The 21,231-nt window shown below is 42.7% G+C and overlaps 1 protein-coding gene across 10 annotated transcripts in view; it reads right to left on the bottom strand.

Moving 5' to 3' along the window:
* HIPK1 (homeodomain interacting protein kinase 1) overlaps positions 1–20,447 on the bottom strand; it is a 44,292-nt gene extending 23,845 nt beyond the window's left edge. For 4 of the 10 annotated variants that reach the window (XM_083617301.1, XM_083617303.1, XM_083617309.1 and 1 more), the window contains exons 1-9: positions 19,817–19,969; positions 10,755–11,832; positions 7,911–8,034; positions 6,300–6,419; positions 5,234–5,320; positions 4,606–4,790; positions 3,815–3,977; positions 3,103–3,325; positions 1,749–1,870 (exon numbers count right to left, since the gene is read on the bottom strand). In XM_083617301.1, coding sequence (XP_083473427.1) covers positions 1,749–1,870; positions 3,103–3,325; positions 3,815–3,977; positions 4,606–4,790; positions 5,234–5,320; positions 6,300–6,419; positions 7,911–8,034; positions 10,755–11,832; positions 19,817–19,919 — 2,205 coding nt within the window. In that variant the 5' untranslated portion in view covers positions 19,920–19,969. Of the gene's footprint in view, positions 1–1,748; positions 1,871–3,102; positions 3,326–3,814; positions 3,978–4,605; positions 4,791–5,233; positions 5,321–6,299; positions 6,420–7,910; positions 8,035–10,754; positions 11,833–18,958; positions 19,175–19,219; positions 19,276–19,816; positions 19,970–20,011 lie in introns of those variants that run through there. The other 6 variants (XM_083617307.1, XM_083617308.1, XM_083617305.1 and 3 more) reach the window with 4 other exon arrangements.
* Positions 20,448–21,231: the final 784 nt, after the last annotated feature.

Raw genomic sequence — 21,231 nt, 5'->3', positions numbered from 1 at the left:
CACAGTGCCATTGGATTCTGTTCCACAATGTGCCTTCAGCCACCTCCAAATCAGCAGACCCATGATTTGTTAAAGCATGCTGGAACTTAAAAAGGAAACTGTCACCGCAAGAGGCTGGAAGAATATGATGCTTTTAGCTGCCCTAAAGATTTTGGCTTTAGATTTATGTAGGTTTTTGTCATCGTCCCGTCCCCCCCCCCCCCCCAAAAAAAAATGTGGCTGAAGTTTTCCTCACAACTGCTGCAGCACTGGCTCAGAGCAAATGGGGATCATCTCCGGTGGGGGTGGGAAACAGGCTAAGCTTCTGTGCCTTATGGCCAATGGCTTAGCCAAACGGCTACTTAAAAATGGTGAACTGCTTTGGCACTGGCTGGAGCTCTGGGGAGAGGCAACAATGGCAGGGCGCCAGCATAAGAAACCAACAGCCACTAAAATGCTGAGAGGAAGAACTGGTCTGTTTAACTCCCAAGGGCCTTAAGTGGTAAGGAAATGGCCACTAAGGAGGAAAAAAATGAAAGGGGGAAGCCTTTTAAAGAGTCATGGAAGTGAGTCAAGTGACAAGGTGAAAAAAGCAAATGTAGAAGGGATTGAAACAGTCATGAAAAGATGCAGGAAGGGGACTGCCAACCAGACCACACGCAAAAAATTGTCCCTCCCCATAAAAGAAACCCCAAAGCGAAGTTTCTTATTTGATATCAAACTCACAAGAACTTCCTTTCCCCTTTCGTTGAAGATGTGACAATTTAGTTTTAGAATTCTTTTGTTCCAGCATGGGGGTAGTGGGTTCTGCGAAAATAACCACGCGCTGAATGGAAATCACTTCCAAAACACAAGCGTGAGCAAATCTGAATAGCCAAGTGTGAACCCCAACCGCCTCAGAGTGAAGGCAGAAGAAAGCCACGTAAGGTGAAGTGGATGTGAGCAAAATCCTCTGAATAAGCTGTGATTCTGCCTTTGAAGGCTAGAGGGAGCTTTCACCCCACCTGAGAACATGTTCACTCAAAGAAAAAAAAATTGCCATTAGAAAATGAGTATTTAGCAAAATACAAGTATTCCTGGAAGCAGATATCACTTTGGTTTTTCTAGTAGGATATAAAATGGGATTAGAGTACCAAAATAATATATACTGAAATCTAATTATTTGATATCATCTAAGCTTTTACGAATACAACATCACAAAATGAAACAATGCAGTTGTAACAAGTATTCTTGCTATGAATGGGAGCAGGGTAGAAAGAGTAAGGAAAAGGGAAGAGGAATCAACTTGGGACTCAACATAGCCATATGAAATATTGACCTATTTTTTTAGCTGATTTTCAGTTGTGAACACATTCTGCTTTGTGGTTTTTTTATCTGTACCTGTGAATGAAAACTGCCTAAAACTCAGGACTTCATTTATAGCTAAGGATTTAAAAACCACTCCACATTCAGATAATATGTGAGTGGTGTAGAAAAACAGAGTATCCATAATAGAATTATAATAGTATTATAAAAACTGAGAAGAATTTAAAACAACTTTATTTTAGCTAATGGGTTAGCCCATTTATTAGGGCCAAACCTTTAACATAGATAGATCAGATAAAAAACAGACTAATTTCCATGCTTTATTGTCTTGTCTTTGGTATTGGAAGGCAGGACTCTGCCACCCAACTTTGAGTAACTTCTGGTTCCCAACTTTAATCTAGAACAAACCAGTAATTGTATTCGGGGTAATTTACTGACATTTTAAGAGCTCTCCTTACGTTTACCTGTGTGAGAACTCCGGACTGGATCTGTAATGGCTGAGCTGCTGGTGCCTGTGGCACAATTGGAACAGTGTTGTCCATCCTAACAGGGAAGCCAGAATGCTTTGTGGTTGCCTGAAGACCAGCTGTAGGAAATAAAGAAAAGAGAACAGTTAATCTACTGCTTTCAATTATTTAAACACTTTTCAGAGCCCACTTACCAACAAACGAAACAAAGACAAAGCAAAGAATTACTGACACCGAGAAATGCCTAAGTCTATCTACACACTTGGTGCAGAAGACCAGCTGTACAGTCTAAGCAATATTTTTCTGGAATACCACCTATTCAAAAACACCTTCCTTTGTGGCGGTGGATTGCCACAAACCCATTTAGTGATTCTGCTCTTAACATTCAGGTCACAATGGCATTTGGATATTGGGATGCCAGCTGTTGACTGAGAGGCATCTGTATTGTTAAAATAAAGTTTTTCCAGCTCCATGAGAAGCTTCATCCCAGGCTGCAGCTACTGCAATCTGGAAACTGGTCATCTACTGCTTGGCTACTGGCAATATCTTTGTATTTTCCAACTTTACTGAAAGTGTTTTTTTAGAGGCCAATATGGAGTAATGCTCAAATAAGATATAGGTATATCTATAGATAATGTAGCTACAGCTCTCTTTGGGATGTACAATGTGTGGCAATGCATTTTGAAATCGATTTCAAAACATGGGGAATCGACAACAAAGCACCATTGCTCTACAAAATAGAACTGTAATTCCACACAAACTACTGATGAAGCCAACTTGGGCAAGAGGTTGGTTCTATCAGCAGGCTACTGCAGTTGAGCTCACTCAATACCTTGTCTGCTATATAAAGGTCTGTAATGGAGACTCATGTGCCTACTTCAGTAAAAGTAGCTGTACATCCACAAGTGCCCTGTGCAATACTCATGAAGGAAATGGGGGACCACCCTGCACACTTCTGTGAAAAGGGGCACAATATCTGCACCCTCCCTGGACTCGCTCAGTAAGAAAGGTGTGATATAAATTGAATACATAATAATCCCCCAAATCGAACTCTATATGAAACAATAAATCCAAGTTTGTCTGCAGCAACCCTCAAATCATCTTGGATTCCTCCACTTAGCCTAGAATAAGCGTAAGCGAATCCATCGCTCAGCTGCACATTGTATCCTATTTTACTTATTTCAAAACTTTCGATTTTCAGAATTTGTATACTGAGCACCATGCTAGAGTTTTACTTTTAACTCTTAAAACATGAAAAAGTGTCAAATTATACCTTAGTGGCACATATGTAAAACTACTATATATTATTTTTGTAAATAGCATGTAAAGACCCCAACACACACACACTTACTTTGAAAAGCAGGAGGACACACAATGAAAGTTTGCTGAAATGGATCCGTTTGGGTGCAGATCTGAGTGGTTCCAGGCTGTAAGGAAACACTCTGCTGCGCCACACCAGTAACTGGTGCTGCAGATGATGGGTAGAGAGCAGACTGATAATTCAGCAGTGAAACATCTGAATTTGCCAGAGACAGAGTAGCAGCAGCTGTAGAATTTGAAGCCAACACACTAGCCTGGAAAACAGGAACGTTCATCATTAGAACCAAAACATGTCTTTTGCTCAAGCATTTGAAAATCAACCACAAAAACCAATACAAAAGAAACGCTTCAGGCTTTCCGCTCACTTTAACCCAACTTTCTGTCTCGTTGACATATTTTACAGACCAGCTGGTGAGCAGTATAATACTAAACAGCTAGTTAGCTACAATGGGAAAGGGTGAGGGATGAAGGCAGGTCACAGGAGAGCTGCTCCGAGAGGTCCAAAGCCATGGTGAGCTTTAAAGGTCAATGCCTGGAATTGGGTATGGAACTCATAAGGCAACCACTGCATAGCGGTAGCTGCCGATTACATATAGCACTGATTTCAGATTAAATTCATGATTAATAATCTAGAATAACATCTAGATTAAGGTGAATCACTCCAGGAAATGACGGAAGCAGTTTTTATTGGTTTTCATTCCTCAAAACAATAATATTAATAATAATAATAAAGAACTAATTACCTGATGGTGCACAGTATTGAGCTGGTTGTTGAAACTCATGGTGAGGTTTGTGCTTGTGTTCGGTGCAACATGTGTTGTGAATGGGCTTTTTATCTGATTAACTGTGTCATACATATTAACTCTTCGCTTGCATATCTCCATGTTCTGAAAGCAGGATTTCACACTAAAAGGAAATGAGATGTCAAAGATTTGTGTGGCTGTGAAACTGTAGTTAGTTACCAAGCATGTAAGGCTATGCTTCTGCACCTTATTTTAACATGCATCAATATAACCATGAGTGCCATCCTCCCTCCATCAAAATCCCGAAGTTCAAACACTAATGATCACGGATTAGGAACCAGTGTTTATCCAGATGTTGCTGGACTCAAACTCCCATCAACCCCATCCAGTATGGCAAATGGTCAGGGATAATCAGAAGATTTAGAGCAAATACTCTAGAAGGCCAGGTGCTCCTGATCCTAACGGTATGCTTTTGAGGTGGCTGCTAAGCATCCACTTTATATCTGGGAAATAAAGATTCTGACGATGAGAAATCAAAGGTGTTGGTGGAATAAGTAGCTGCAACAACTTTTTTTTTTAAGTAACTCCATTGAGGTAATAAATACACTTTGGGAATTCCTTTGATTAAATCAAGTTTGCTCTAGTTTGAATTTATTTTGTGTTAATGTGAACTTCTAGAAGGCTTTCATATGCTTTCTTTTTTACTTGTCTCAACCTTGAGGGAGGGACAGGCTACAAGAGTGAATGAATAAATGAACGGACATTGTTTCAAACATCTGTCAGAAACTTACTGGTTGCTATGTGGGAAATCCAGTAGATGGTTCATTGTCACAAACTGATGGTTCAAAGTCTTCAGCGGAGTAATTCTCTTATCTGCATCAATTGTCAACATTTTCTTTAACAAATCAATGTACTCCCTTCGATCCGCCTTCTCTGCCAACATGTCTGTTCCCTCCAAATCTGTAGACATATTTACCTTGTAGGAGAAAAAAATTGGCACTTGATCTTTGTTGCATAAACTATTGATTTATAGCAGGGAAATTACTAGATACACAATATAGATTTTAGGCTCTCTGGGAATGCAGAATCATTTCAACTTTAGATTCAGGATCTCATTCCTCCCTCTTCTGGTTTCTCTAATATAAGGATGTTGGGGGGGGGGGGGAGAATCACACTGTTATATTATTTAAAGAGCGTGTTCAATAGAAGTGAAAATGAAATCTTACTCATGTTTACTCAAAAATAAGACCCAGTGAGTTCACTGGGGCTTACTCCCAAGAAGAGGGCACAGAATTGCAAACTTAATTCCTGAGGAAGGGAATATAATTGATTCCTATGTAGAGCAAGTGTAAAATACTACTGCTCTGGGTAATTATGCTTGTAGTATAAAAGGCATCATTATTTTTCTCAGCAGCTCACCTGCGCCATGTCATCCAAACAGTTGAAAATGTACTTCCGAGCTTCCTTTGATTTTATTCCCGTCTCTAATTCATGTTCCTCTGGAGTCTATCAAATAAAATACATGTTACAAGCAACTCTAACAGGGTTTTAGAGTTCGGTGCAATAAAAGCAAAGCTAGGTCAACAAGCAATCAGCCATTGACAAATGGAATGCCCTATGAAGCAGAAATGATAGGCCATCATAACCTTGCTACCTAAGCTTGTGAAAAATGACACTGTGCCAAATTAATGTTCTCATCTATATTCTCAAGGACAAATACAAGCCAACCTGAGCAAAGTATCAGATATTTTACAAGGCAGCCATAATGTGAAGCTTCAGATGTTTCTAAACAGTAGTTCAAACTCTGAAAGGTGATTTTAAATCACTGGATGGCTTTACAGCAAAGGGGATTGCAAAAGTGATTTTCTGACAATATATCTTTTAGCAAAAAGAGGGTTTGTCACTGAAAAATTTTCTGAGAACTAATGTTAATGGCCTTAAATTTTCTAATAAGATGTTATTTTGCTGGTGACAAAGAGAGCCTTCTGTGCGTGAATCTTTGTAACTCTCTAAAAGTGCTCTCCTTTCCTATAACATTCAGCTGAACAAGTTAGTTGTTTTAAATTGTTTTTGCCATTGTTTTGAAAGCTGTAACCCACCATGGGACCTTATGGCAAAGGGCAGACATTAATTAAATTAATACTAAAAAAATGAATGTAATTGAAATCAAGAATATTTTTTTTTTTAAGTCCAGCCAAACGGAAAAGACTTGCTCCTGCGTACAAATTAGTCACACCAATAGGTAGCTCTCTTTATTGTAACTGTTTCACTGGATGTGCCCAGAGAAGAAATGCATGTGCTCAGTAGTAAAGCCCCACTGAATTTAATGGGGCTTCCTTGAAGGTAAATGGGGTTAGGTTAGGTCTCCAACCAAAGTTATCTTAACCTAGTGGTGAACATGCAATAACTAAATGTTTTTCCTCTACATAAGCTGCAAATACTGCTCTTACGACAATAAATTGAATGTCTGAAAAAAAATAAAAACCTTTAGTCTCCACAATGGGTATCCCAAGTTTGGATCTCTGTTAAAAAACCTGCTTGTTTTCGTTCCTGCACTCAGTAAGTACTCAGCTGGAAGTCCTTGCGTTTGTGAAATGTAACGAATCTGCAATGAAAAAAGAAGTAATCTATGATAAAGGCAGAGTGCTGTGTAAATACTTAAATGCATTTCCTTCCAGAGGAAGGAAAACATACAGTGGGATCTTTTCTTTTTTTTAAACTGCCTCAGTCAATATTCACTTAACAGATTACCATGCTGAAGCAAATACATTTCTTTGCAAACTTTAGTTGTTTAATATATTTTACTGCATAATGCAGTTCCAACCATATCTTGCGTCAGATTCCCAATTTCTTGTTAGGGCACAACTGATTTCTAGCCTGGACCCAGGAAACAATCATTTCCAGTGGATTCCAGTGTGGTGTCAATGAACTCTGATGGCTCCACAACATCTTGTGCAAGCATCTCAGAGCTGGGGCGTTGAGAAGGCCTTGTCCCACAAGCAAGGCACAGAGCTTAAATGCTCTCATGTGCTGGGTAACCTGAGCAGACCTGGTGCTCTACTTGCCTGCATTTAATTTGTGCAATTTTAACCAGCCTACTTTCAACAGCATATGATTAAAATCAATTGTACTGTATGTCCAAACCCGGGGTCATGGGTTGTTTCACTCCAAGCAAACCACGTCCAAGGTTTGTTCACTGATGCCACTATAAAATGTGATTTGTTTGTCCTGAAGAAAAGAATATAACCCAGACCAATGGATTCATGGTAAACCATGAACAATGGTGTAATTGGAAATGGCAGTGAAAAAATGTGTGTGCCTTGATCAGAAGGAACCACATGACCCCCATCTACCCACCCAAATGAACATTCAAAAGAGCTGAGGGGGGAAAGTGCTCATTGAGCTGGTCCCACCAAGATGGACAGGCCAGGTATCTTGAACTGCAACTGTCTAAAAGTATGCCTGTAGTCAGCTTAAGCAGAGGTAGGAGGGAGCAGCACTGATTCAGGCAAAGCACAACATCAGTGAATATGTCCCATCCTCCTTCATCAGCAGAGAGGTGTTGTCATGGCCAGGGCAGAAGTCAGAATGTCAGCATATTATGTTATCTACCAGTAACCTATCCATTCAAAAGAAGTTTATACAGTTGGGTGATTTATATAATCCTGTAATTTCTGGTCTTGGGTATTGGAACTGGATGAGGCAACGCAAAGCACTACAACTAACCAGTGCTTCTCGCATGTGTCCATCTGAAAGCAGTAGGACTATTGATCTAATCCAGCTCTCTAGATCAATTGTACAGTGCTCATGAATTAGATGTTTATAATCCAATCACAAATGCATTTTTTCCTCAGAGGCAAGCCTCATTATTTCCTCAGAGGCAAGCCTCAATGAGTACAATGGCACTTATTCCTGATTGAATCTGCTTAGGACTCCAGGCTTAAATACCATGAAATCAGCTTAGGGCACCTTTTTGTTTATAAGAGTGTGGCTAAATTTGGACAGGCATTATCAAGTGCTAAAGTGATATTAAATCCAGTTCCAAATATGAATTCAGATTTGAATGTAAACTATATAAATATCTACACAAACTTGCCTGATCATATTCTGATGCTCCTGGGTACAGTGGCCAACCAAGAAACAGCTCAGCAATCACACAGCCCAGCGACCACATATCAATAGCTTCACAAAATGGCAAACCAAGGATGATTTCAGGAGCTCTGAAAAACATGCAATAGTATATTTGATTACTAACAACTTCACAAATCCCATAAACTTGACTGAATTAAAAAGTTTAGATTATCAAATGTATAGCCAAGAATGAATGAGCAAAAGTGATAGCAAAACCAATAATCAGTGCTATGGCATCTTAAAGACTTAAAACATTTAATACAGCACCCCAGATAATGTATGGCATCTGGTAAAGTGTGCTCTGTCCTACACATACTTATACCATAACGATGTTCCTAGCCTGTAAGGTGCTGCAGTATTCCGTTGCTTTTAGTGCAAAAGAGTATCATTGATCACCCTCTGAAATCTATAAAAACTGATACAATTATCTCAAAGTACATTTTTCTTATTTAATAAATGGAACTAGCAATACACATAGTTTCTATAATACCAGCACAATGCAGTCTTCTATTCAATGAGTTCAACTTGGGTAGCCTAACAGAGCCATAGGGGTTATAACAACTGCTGTCCCTCTGGTGACAGGGGGACTCTTTGATCCAGAGATGCTCTAGAGGTTTGAGGAACCCTCTGAAACAGGGTTTGAGGTGGCACAAGGTACTGCCGAGGGTTACTGCCAAATATCGCTTCAATCCCCATTCTGCTGACAGACTGTTCCTCTGGATCAAATAGATTTGATACAACCACACTTCCCAAACCTAAGCACTATATACTTCAAAGTAAAGCTTTTATGTTCGATGGTGTTAACTCTGTGGGCACAGAATCATGACTTTTCCACACAAACAACCTTTGGCTGTATGCACTCACACTTGGGATAACTCAAAGAATTAAATTCAATAGGAATAGCTCCTAAGTAATTACTGCTAAGGTATAAGATCAGCCTGTTGATGTTTTAAAGGCATTACAGTGAGAAAATGATCTGACAAATTTAGCACACAATTCACTACAACATTTAATTTCATACAGCTTAAGTCCAGCGAGTACTTGGCTACGCTGGAAAATAACAACTTCATTGCCAGATCTATAGGAGTATTAAAGGTTTTATCCCAAAGAAGTAGAAACATGTTGAGAAATGTGGTCGTAAACTTAAGCTGCAGTTGACCACCACGTCCAACCTCTCTACCCAGCTCCATGTTTCTTTACCTAGTTCCCTTTCCTTTAGGAAAACAGTGGTTATCCTATGTCACTCATTGAGTTCCAAGGAGGAATTTGAACCTATGCCCAAATTCATTATCCAGTGAGCCATACACTGACCACACAAAAATGACAAGAGATCCCAGTGTTGGGTTGAAACACTACCCTAACACACACACCCAAGCATTGTAGGTATTAATCATCTTACAAGCTAGTCATATTTTCCCAGCAAACACAGGAAAATCAACAAAGTCACCAACTCAACCATGTGTGATATCAAGATGGACAGCAGTTGCCATTGAACTATTTGTGTCAATCACCAAACTAAGTAGTAGATCAAATTCCCCTCCTTGTTCTAAATATATTTTGTTTAGATAACCAGCTGCATATTGTTATTTTCAGAGGCTTAAAAAAGGAATGAAGTGTTTATACATGAAAGGTGCTGGGAGGAAATAGATCACAATCCTTGTCTTCACAGTACATTTGAACATGGGATTATGGATTATTGGGACTGAAAATCAGCCGTTTATTCTTATCTTACTAATCATGAATTGTTGGGAACAACCAACTCACAATACTGTTGGATCAGTCCATCAACATCTGATGGATGATTTAGAAGGATTGGGTCCAGCATCACTTTCGCTGTGCATGTGTGCCAGTAGCCATACTCGGCAGAGTTACATCTCAACACAGCTCCTTCCTGGGAAGTGTATTTGGGGTTGAAGGTACACACAGTAGACAATAAACACTCATGGATGCCATAAAGATTCATTAAAGTGTATAAGTTTACTTGACAGGCATAAAAGCATATTGGTAGCAAACATATATACAGGCATTCACCACTGCTGTGGTCAAGGCAGCGAAAGTGATGCCAGACCCAATACTTCTAAAACATTCAACAGAGGTTGATTGATTGATCCAACAAATATCTGGTTCAGAAATAACATCAATCCAGACATCATGGCTTTCTTTTCCCAAAAGCCAGGAAGAGCAATGCAGGCATGATTTCACTTGTGCACAGCAAGCCATGGTTTATGCTTATGACAACATGACTACTGGGTACCCATTTGAATATCGCAGCTGCCTGACAAATCTGATACAAACATCTGAGCTTCCCAACACTCCAACACAGATACCACAATTTTAACACCAAGAGTGTGGCTTACAAGTGTCAACGGATATATGCCAGGTTGAACTCAAACTTGGGCACATCCAGAGTGATCTCAAACCCTTAAAATGTTTTAAGTGCTTATTCATGTGGCAAGGATGACTACCATTGGAGAAATATAAATTCCCAAATTCTAGAAGCATATAAGTTCTTTTTCTAAATGTTAAATAATGACATTTCCCCCCCCCCCCTTGGCATCTGCAGTCTGCTTGAAGCAGTCAGGCTTCTGAGTTCTCACTCAACTTTATCAACCCAGTTATTTGCAAAATATTTGTAAATATATTTCAAGTTGAAAACACAAATGGAAAAGAAACAGGAAAGGATAAATGGGAAGCAGACAGAAAGCAGACAGGCATGATTTAAGGAGACAATTTACCTATCAAGTGCCACAGGATGAATGCCATGCAAAAAAAACCCCCTGTTGTTTAAATAAATGAAATGGGTACTTACCTATAATAGCGTGATTGCAAGTAAGTAGAACACACAGCTTTCGACACATGACTTGCAGAGCCGAAGTCTATGACCTTCACCCTATATGGCTGGCGTACAGGATCAACCAGCATGATGTTCTCAGGCTTCAGGTCAGCATGTATTAGACCCAGGCTTTTCAGTTTCATCAAGGCAGTGGCCACCTGCTGCAAAATTGGCCGAATGTATTTCAGAGGCAGGGGGCTAAACTTATTTTGTTTTAAGAAGTCGTACAAGTTTTGTTCCAGCATCTCAAACACCAGGCATGTGTGGTTTTTATGTTGAAAACACTCATAAGAGCGGACAAAGTTGTATTCATCAGCATTCTCACTACTCAGCCGGGACAGGATACTCACTTCGATCTGCCCCTGCCTGGCATAGGAAGGGTGGTTTTTCAGGATTTTGATAGCTACAATCTCCTTGGTGCTCCGCTTCCAGCATTTTGCCACCTGCCCAAAGGTCCCTCGGCCCAAGAACTCCAGGACTTCATAGCTGTTTGTCATGGAACAAAGGATTTCATGCTGGACCAGCTGGTAATCCCCTTCGCCACTGGAACTACTGCTTTTCGTTGTTACAGTGGTGGTAGTGGCCGCAGCACCCACCGCAGGTCTGTTTTGCAGCATGAGAGGTGGATGTTCCTCAATAATTTGCACGCTACCGTTGCTGTCAACTTCCTCACTTTTCCTTTTTAATCCACATTTTTGGTACGGTTCCAGCAAAGCAATGTTAGCCCTGTGTGTTAGGGCCTGGCTGCTTTGGAACGACGTTGTTCCACCACTGCCTGTGCTGTCGGCTGCTGTGACCACAATGTGCTCAACTGAAGGAGCAGGGAGATGGAGGCTCTGGTCATAAGCAGGGATGCTGAAGTTTGCTACCTGGTGAGAGGAGCTGGCTGGCCCTTGAGCACCTGGGAGGTTTTTGCTGTGACTGTAATACTCGTCACCGTTACTCGGTCCTGAAACATCCCAGCTAGAGGGCTCCACTTTCAGTTTCTTGGCACTGCAGAAGGCACTCGAAGATACTGATGGGGGGGAGAATACCTGCAGCTGAGAGGCCATACCTGAAAAGTAAACAAAGAGCTAATTAATGAATAAGCAATAAATATATCACACAACAAGAAATCACACTTGGGAAAAAGAGCCAGATTCACAGCTCTCTTTTTACCCACTAAGTAATAATGGAGAGTGTGTGACCTCACCAAATGTTTCCCAAAGGTAACAAGGGAGGTGGCTCTTTCCATAGATTGCCTATAGCTACACACAAACTGCCACATCAGCAGCTAAACAATATTAGATTCTTGGTCACCCTGGCCAGCGGATATCCATACATAGGGGGATCAGGAACCAAGAACAACAATAAATATTTTTTGGGAGGGTGCAACTTTCCTTGTAAGTGGTCAAATGCCTAGTTACAAGGAAAACTGCTGAAATGTTACTTTAAGTCAGGTGTAGGAAACATGTGAGTTAATAAAATGGCTTTGAGTAGATGTGCTGGTTAAAGTATTGTGGGGTTAATATTTGCATTAGTTTGCTGTTTTATAGGTTCTATCATTTCCTTTATGCTCTACGACATACAACATGTGTAATCCACCTGACCACGACCAAACAAGTTGTCCATCCTACCGCTACCGAAATACAAACCACCTACAATTAAGGACAGAAGTCACAATGTCGTCCCAAAAATTACTCCTATAGACAGGTCATGCTTCCCAAAGGATACTCCCCAACCTCACTCCTAGAAGCAAGTCATCCCTAAGGATACTTCCCAGATCCACAGCTTGACTGTGCTGAAAGTATTTTTTTTAAAAAAACCAACCAAATGGCTTTTAGTTCATTTCAAAGTTGCCTTGAGAACTTAATGAAAACTAACACTGACTAGAAAACACTAACAAGCAAAAGGGAATATGCCTGACTTCATCAGTATTGCAAAAAGGACACCAACACTGCCTTCAATTAAGCAATGTCAGGATCAGATGCTACTCATGACTGGTGCTGATGAGTTGATGTTTTCTTATACTGTAGCTTTACTGTTTATATTTTGCTAAATTTCAGTGCTGTGGTTCTGTGTGATAAAAAGCAATATACATTAAAGTATTAGAAGTAAAGACTAGCAATTTCATGATGGAAAGTTAAAGGTAAAGTCACGAACGACGCTGGGGTTGCACGCTCATCTCGCTCTATAGGCCGAGGGAGCCGGCGTTTGTCCGCAGATAGCTTCCAGGTAATGTGGCCAGCATTACTAAGCAAACCAGAGCAGCGCATGGAAACGCCGTTTACCTTCCCGCCGGAGAGGAACCTATTTATCTACTTTGCCGTGCTTTCGAGCTGCTAGGTGGGCAGGAGCTGGGACAGAGCAATGGAAGCTCACCCCGTTGCGGGGATTCGAACCGCCGACCTTCCGATCAGCAAGCCCTAGGCTCAGTGGTTTAGACCACAGCGCCACCCGCGTCCCGTATGGAAGGTTACCTTCAGATAAAAACATAAATGGTCTAACAGTTTATGTCTCAAGTGTCACAGAGAAAAGGCGGCAGGCTCCAGCTGGCCCTTCAAAGTCCAGTCCAAATATTTGCTTGTTGTCAGGCCTATTTAGGGGGACAGATTTTAATCTGCAATGCCTTACAAAACAGGTTATGGACCAGCTACCAGCAGCCCAACTAGCATGGCCAATAGCTGGAGGTGATGGGAATTATAGTTCAAAGCATTAGTTCAAAACATTCAGAGGGTAACCTTTTGATCATTTGCTTTTACAGTGAAAGGAAAGTAAGGCTCAACAAAGGAGACTGGCAAACACTCTCTCCAACTTGCAGAGCCTGAATTTTAGAAACACGTGTTTTTAAAGACTAACAGAGCATTTGCCAACAGCTATTCAAGCCACATTTCCTGCAAGACCTTAGTAGTAGTGTGACACCAGACCACAGCCAATTCACACGTTTCTTTTGACTGTGACTAAAGTTTAGATGCTTTCATAACTGTTCTCATTTTGCAAACTAGTTTCTCCATTTTGAAAAAGTGGTTCATTCACAGAAGTGTTGACACTTTTGTGCCAACTAACACTGAAAAGTTTGCTAGGAGTAGAAACAATGCCAATGAAGCAACTTATTCCATCAATACAATTTGACATTGTCCATAGAGGACAATGACAAGCTTCTGCTTGTGTCATCATTCATAATGGCCCATGTAAGCCGCCGCTCTTTTACTCACTGACCTGATTCACACAACACAAAGCACATGAACAAGCAAACATGCAGGTTCCCAAAGACAAGACTGGTTGCTGTGCTCCACTTCTGAGCCCAATACTGTGGTTTGGCTTAGCCATTATGTCAAAATGCAGGCTTGCCGTTTTATTTCAATCCAGGCAAACCATGGGCCATAGTTAATATTTATTCTATGGCTTACTACTCATGGTTTGTCTGGGGAGATAAACAGCAAGCCTAGGTTTGGACATAATGCTAAGCCAAACTATGGTTTAGCTCAGAGCAGCAGTGCAGCAACAGCGTTAGAGAAGCAAAGGAGCCGTGTTCTTCTCTCTGCGAATTCACATGTTTGCTCTTTCATAGTAAGCCATTGTTTGGCTTACTGCTACAAGTAATCTGGGACGGTCAAAAGAGCAGCTCTGAAAAAAGTGTATCAATTTACTTAGTAGGGAGTTCTATGTAGGATTTTGGGTATGTCACTACATGCAGCTATGAAGACTGCCAAATTAACTCATTGTTGCCAGCGATGATGAGACACTATCCAGAGGAAGTTACACACACTTGAACCAATTTAAAGTATGCTTTGGTCTCTTCTAGACTGCACATATATAATATGTCTCATCAGACATGTGGATTACCCCAACATGAAAACAGGGTGTTCCTTAAAATCTTTTGTGATGTGCTGGAAGACCAAGACAGTCAGAAAACAAGAAAACATGACACAGGACAAAAGCCTGAGCCAAAGCAGCCATTTCAAAACCCTGCATCAGATTGCCAACTGAAGTGACACACACATTACACAATAGAAAGCTACCAATTCCTGGAAATAACAACTATCCTAAGTACTGGCAGCCTAATGTTCAACTGGCTATTCTATTATCAATTTGAGCATTTAATGCAGGATGGCAAATGTGACCTAACAGGCATTACTGAAACCTGGTGGGATGAGAATCATGACTGGAATGTAAAAATTGAGGGGTATAACCTATTCAAAAGGAACAAACCAAACAAGTAGGGAAGAGGAAGAGCATTACATGTAAAGCATGTATACACTTTTTAACAAATCCATGACCTGGAGAATTGAAGGCATATTGAGAGTACATGGATAAAAATTGTAGGAGGAGAACAAAAGTGACCTGACTGCAGGTGTCTGCTATAAACCTTCAAGCAAGACCGAAGAGTGGGTGGTGCCTTCCTACAGCAGATTACCAAACATTCAAAAAGGAGAGTTCTAGTAGTCATGGGAGACTTCAACTACCCCGATATATGCTGAAACTCTAACTCTGCCAAGAATGTATGGTTCAACAAATTCCACCACCGGCAATTTCATTTCCCAGAAGATGGAAGAAGCAACATCTCTTGGACCTCTTTCTCACCAACAGGGAGGAACTGATTGACAAAGTGGAAGTACTGGGAGGAAGTGATCATGTTTCATTATACAGAGGCAAGGGAAAGCTGAGTGTAGTTGGACATGCACTCTGGGATTTCTGAAGGCTGATTTCAAAAAGCTTAATGAACTACGGGGAGAGATCCCATGATCAGAAATTCTAAAAGAGAAGGGAGTCCAAGATGGATGGGGGTTACTTAAAGTAGGAGGCATCTAGTATGGCAGCATAAGATCTTATGGATATTTAAGAACAGCATGTATTAGAAATGGAAGAAAGGAGAAATAATGAAGGAAGAGTATACAGTTGCAGGGAGAAGTCAGGTGGGCCAAACCTCAGAATGAGCTCAGGCTTGCAAGAAAGGTGAAAAACACAAGAGGTTTCTTTGGCTATGTTTGAAGCAGAGAAAGAACAAAAAAGTAGTAGTCCGCTGCATGGAGTAGTGCTATGGGTGATAGAGAGAAGGTGGAACTGTTTAACACCTACTTTGTCTTGTCTTCACCCAAAAGGAAAGCAGTGCCCAACCTGGTGATAAAATAAACGATGCAAGGAGAGAGCTGCAGCCGAAGATAGGAAAGAACACCTAGCTACTTTAAATGAATTCAAATCTTCAGGGCCTTGGAGAACCTGTGAGGTTCCTACAGTCTGGGGGCAGATAAATGTCCCCACCTTTAAAAAGCAGAGGAAAGAAGACCCAGGTGATCAGCTTAACAGTGATACCAGGAAGTAATAGTATCACTGTATTCTACCTTGGTCAGACCACACCTGGAATCCTGTGTCCAGTCCAGTTCTCAGAACAATTCAAGAAGGATATTGACAAGCTGGGACGTGTGCAGAGGAGGGCAACTAAATTGTATTTCTTCCAGATACAGAGAACAGTAGTATGTTTAGTTTTTCTGAGATCAGCTAATCCATTTGTTCAAGCTGCCTCAGTGGATTAAATCAGGAGAGGTCTTCTCTTCCCCGCCCCCCAATTATGCTTTAACCACTCACTGCAAACATCTTTCATATCTTACTGTAATTAAGCCAGGTTGTAGTAAAAGTGACTGCTCTGATCTCTAAACCAAGATAGCAATGTCTTGTACACACTACTTATTCAAGGGCAGATTAAAGGAACAACATGAATGTTTTTTCTGTGATTTTGGCAAAGACTCAAGTGTTTTCAAGAGCTAAAATCCTTTCCAACAGTTTATTCCAACTCTGTCAGGAGCATGTTGCATGTAAAAACCAGTAGTTAAGAAGGGATGAGTTTGGCTCCAAGAGATGGCCCTTCAACTTCTCACTCCCAGACAACATCTGTCCCCAAGGATAAATGCTGTACTAAAAACATCATATTAAGTTTCAAAGAACAACCACAACACAAGTTTCAATTTCAGTAAAACACTTTTATCAGTATCCAGGAAACTGTTTTAACTCCCACCCCATTTTGTATGTAAGCTAGGTCAGATGCCACATCGGCAATGTTCATGTTTTATAAAGTTGATCTTAATGCAAAATGCTATCAGTAAAAATGAGCACATTTTTGCTGCCACCAATTCTTCAGCCATGTCAACAAGTTCACACTAGCCACTCATCTAGTTCTTAAAAAAATATTAGGGTGTGATCTCCACAGTGGCAGGTTCTGCATTTCAGGGTGTTGTGACCTAGATAGCTTTAGAGGTGGGACTGCACTAATACAGTGGTACCTCAGGTTACATACACTTCAGGTTACAGACTCCACTAACCCAGAAATATTACCTCGGGTTAAGAACTTTGCTTCAGAATGAGAACAGAAATCGTGCAGCGGCGGCGCAGCAGCAGCAGGAGGCCCCATTAGCTAAAGTGGTGCTTCAGGTTAAAAACAGTTTCAGATTAAGAACAGACCTCCAGAACGAATTAAGTTCTTAACCCGAGGTACCACTGTATAGCAGATTTCTATACAGAGCTCTTCATTTGCTACATCAACACACATCCAGAGCTTACGAAGATACCACAGTCCTAGACTACATAAATATTTGGTTCTGAAGAGGGCATTTAGCTTTTGTTCATAAGCAGGAAGTAAAATTAAAGCTATATTCTGCTTCAAGCAATGTAGTACAATATTTGCTTTAAGATGCTAATATAAAGCATGTTATCCCTCCTGCACTTTGTGGGGTCTGAGGAACAAACTAAGGCCAGTTTTCTACAGTTGATAATATCAGGCTTTGGCTTTAGTCTAGCTACAGAATTTTGCTATTTATACCTGTACCCATCTAGGAACACTGAAACAGGTTATCTGGCTACCCTCTGAATACAGCACTAAATACCTGCTTTGACTCCAAGCATAATCATTCTGTGATGTATTTAATAACAGCATTTGCAACAACAGAATGCCACAATGCATGCAAAGCATTTGAGTTTATCAAAACCACCAGCTGTAAACCAGGAGTTCACTTGTTCAGCTACTAAAATGTCAAGTATTCTCATAGTGAAAACTTTTGCTATGAGAATAGAATCACAATACCACAAAGTGGAATTCACATGAGCACATTTTACTGAAGAATGACGTATGCTTTGGTTTTTCTACTTGTTAAAACACTAACATTTTTGCTAAAGGTTCCAGTTCAGTTCAACAGAACCGCCTAGCAATCCCTCTGCAGCTCTCCCTCACAAAAATCTCCAAGTAGGGCTAGAGTCTCTAGACCATCCCATCTGAAACTCTGGAGAGCTGGTGCCTGCCAGTGTAGACAACATTAGTGCTAGATGGACTAGTGATCTGACTCACTATAAAGCAGCTTCTTATGTCCCCATAATCCACACCCAAGCGTCCTGTTTGAAGGCTTCCAGCAGAGACAAGAAATGAAGACCATCTCAGAGCCTGCGCTGGACTATGGACTATCCACTCCCCACAACAGGGTCATTCTGCTACAGGGCAGGGAGAGGAGCAGCAGAAGACTTTTTAATATGTTGATTTTCTTTAGTACGTTTTCTTAAAGTGTGCTTTAATATTTGTATAATAAATGTAATTTAATATTTCTGATAAGCCACCCCACCTTGGAAGGATATATATCTTGAGAGGGGCGATAAAAACGTAAGCAGTAATTAAATGAATAAGCACAAGTACAGGAAAGCTGACGATGGCGGTAGAATATGCCTCTGGAGGAAGTTCTTAAAAGAGGGACTTATTTCAATGAACCATAGTTTAAACTTGGCAGAGGCGGAAGGCGGGCGGGGGGGAGAGAGAATATGAAAATGCCCTACCCACTCACTAACCGGAGGCCCAGCGACGGGCGTAATGGGAAAGGATTACACAGCGCCCCACTCGCAGGACATTTTTGTTTTTTACAGTGGGGAGGGGAGCCTCGTGGATTAACAGGTTGTTACGGAGAGGGGGCCGCATAAGCAAGAGAAATACAGGAACCCGAGTCCCGTCCCTCGACGGGCGACTCCCCCAACTCCCAAAAGCTACGCGATCTGGCTGACAACGCTCGGCCTCCGCCTCCCCAGCCAGGCCTCAGCGGCCCTCGAGTGCGATGATGGCGGCCTCTGAACCCGAGAAGCGACCTGCCCACAGCCCACGACAAAGCGCCGTCCCCGCCCGCCGCATCCCACCCCGAGGCCTCCCCGCGAGGGGCCGCCCGGGCACTTACTCGCCGCCGTTGGGGGTGTCTCAGCCACGGGCCGGGCCGGGAGCTGCCTGCCGGTGCCGGGGGACGAGCGAGCGCATCCTAGCCCCGGGACACGGGGCCGGCCCGGGCAAGGGGGAGCGCGGCCGCCGCGGCCTTCTCGAGGCGGCCAGCACAGGGGCAGCCCCCGGGCCTCTCGGATGCCGCTGACGCCAGGCTTCGGCCCCCGTCGCCCGCCCGCCAGCGAGCCCGGCCCGGCCCCCGCCGCTCTTCCAGTCGCCGCGCCCTCTGGGCCCCTCCGCTCAGCCCAGCTGCTCCCGCTCCGTTCCGCGCCCCTCTCTCGACTGAGTCAGGCGGAGCCAGCCGAGCGCAGCACGCCAGCTAACGCCTCACGCTCCGAGCGCCGAGGCGGAAGCAGCCGAGCGCCGAGGCGGGGATGCGAACAGCCGCTTTCTTTTTCCCCTCCCCCCGCTCTCCACGTGATCAGCGGCGGTTGAGCCGCGCCGAGGAATCGAGGCTCGCCGTCGTGACGGGAGACATTTTCTCCGATTGTCGCGGCCGCGATACGTTAGCAAAAACGCAAATCATAAGCACGCAGCCCCTCCCCAGGCACCCGGATCCATCTCATTTGGGAAGGAGGGGGTGGGGGAAAGAGAGATACAACCCTGGACGATCAGAGCCCAGATACTAGGGGCGTTTCCAATGGAAACGGCAAACCCCGCTGCCCTTGAAAGGAGCGCCTCCATGTTACGTGCGCCAAGGCACAGGCCGAGAACATGGAGGGTCGGCTTCCCCGAGCCTAAACCCAGGAGACGGGCCCTCGTGGCGGGACCTGCCGCCCGTGACGCAGCTGAGCATGGCCTGAAAGATCAGCCGGGGCACCTTGTTCGGGAGCGAGATCCGCCGGCCTCGGGGAGAGCCGCTTTGGGGCGCGCAGGCACGGGCAGAGCGCCGTCCTCTTCCGCGGCTGCTTCGCCTGCAGCATCCTAAAGGAAAGGCTCCCCTTTGTGGCTTCACGCGCCACGTGGCTCCCCCGCCACAGCTCGACCCCGGCAAGCTGCGCAGCGCCGCACTTACATCTTTTCCATTTCGACGTGGTTATCACCCCGCTACATTCAGTTCCTCGCGCGCGCCTTTTAGTTGCCATCTTCACGCGGGTTAAGATCAGCTGAGCCCAAGTACCCAAGTTTCTCGCCTCTGGATCGGCACAGGTCCTCTCTCTGATCAAGCCCAACCGATCCGCCGAAGTCCTAGACAACGACTGAAAGGGATAGGAATCCACTCCGAACTTGTCTTCAGGATGATTCTAGAGTTCTTTGCGCTTCCAAACGGCCAACGAAGTATTTTTACCGGTCCTGAAAGCAACCGCAAACGCTGCTGGAAGAAACACCAGGCCATTTCTGGAGAAGGCGAGCCAGCCTTTATATAGTCGACTCTGGTCTCACCTGGCCAGAACAATGCGATTCAAATGTAAATCACATCACGTTTTAGCGCCTTTGTGAATAAAGTTTTAAGTGCTTCACGCTTAGTCCTACGGTCCAATCAACATTAACATAGATCAGCCTTTTGAGGGGCAAATCTAATCAGCAAGAGTAGTTGCCAAGAGGGATAACTGAATATAGTAATATAATCTGTAGTTGCAAAACACTCTTAATGCTGTGATCCTGCCGTTTTGCTAAGGCAAGGGAAGTTCAACGTTCTTGTAAATTGAAATCTGAAAGGAGCTAATGGTCATGAGATAACATGCTCATTTATCATGGCTTCTAAAAGCATTTAGCAATTCAGTACATTTGCCTAGGGCAAAGCTAAATAAAGTTTACTATCCTTATTTTACAGATGGGTCCAACAAACAGTTCAACATTTCAATAGGGTACAAGTATACAGAACAAGTAGGCTCACTTTTAAGTAGTAAGTCACTCTGCCTCCATTATTCCCCTGTAAACAAAGTCAGTATGTGCAATAAAAATTAACAAAGATGTTAGTTTCAACTTAGAATTAATAAACACTGAAGGCTTTGCACTGGCTACAAAGGAATGCTTTGGGGTTTTTTCCAGCTGGGGCTGGATGCTCTATAGGCCAGACGTCATGACCCTGCAGCTCAGGGATGCCCCAAATGACCACACAGATGATTGGGCAGCAGCAAGCAGAGCTAGTTCAGAGCCCATCAGGGCTGACACTATTCACTGCAAAAACCTTTCTTACTATTTTATGGCCAAGAGACAGCTGGCCAGGCATGTACATAATGCTCTTTAAAGAAAAAAACTTTTAAAATATATTATTCTTTCTATTACAAAATG

Source organism: Podarcis filfolensis (assembly GCF_964270895.1).
Source record: "Podarcis filfolensis genome assembly, chromosome: 6".
Taxonomy (NCBI): Eukaryota; Metazoa; Chordata; class Lepidosauria; order Squamata; family Lacertidae; genus Podarcis; species Podarcis filfolensis.
This window is presented reverse-complemented; position numbering and strand designations above follow the sequence as displayed.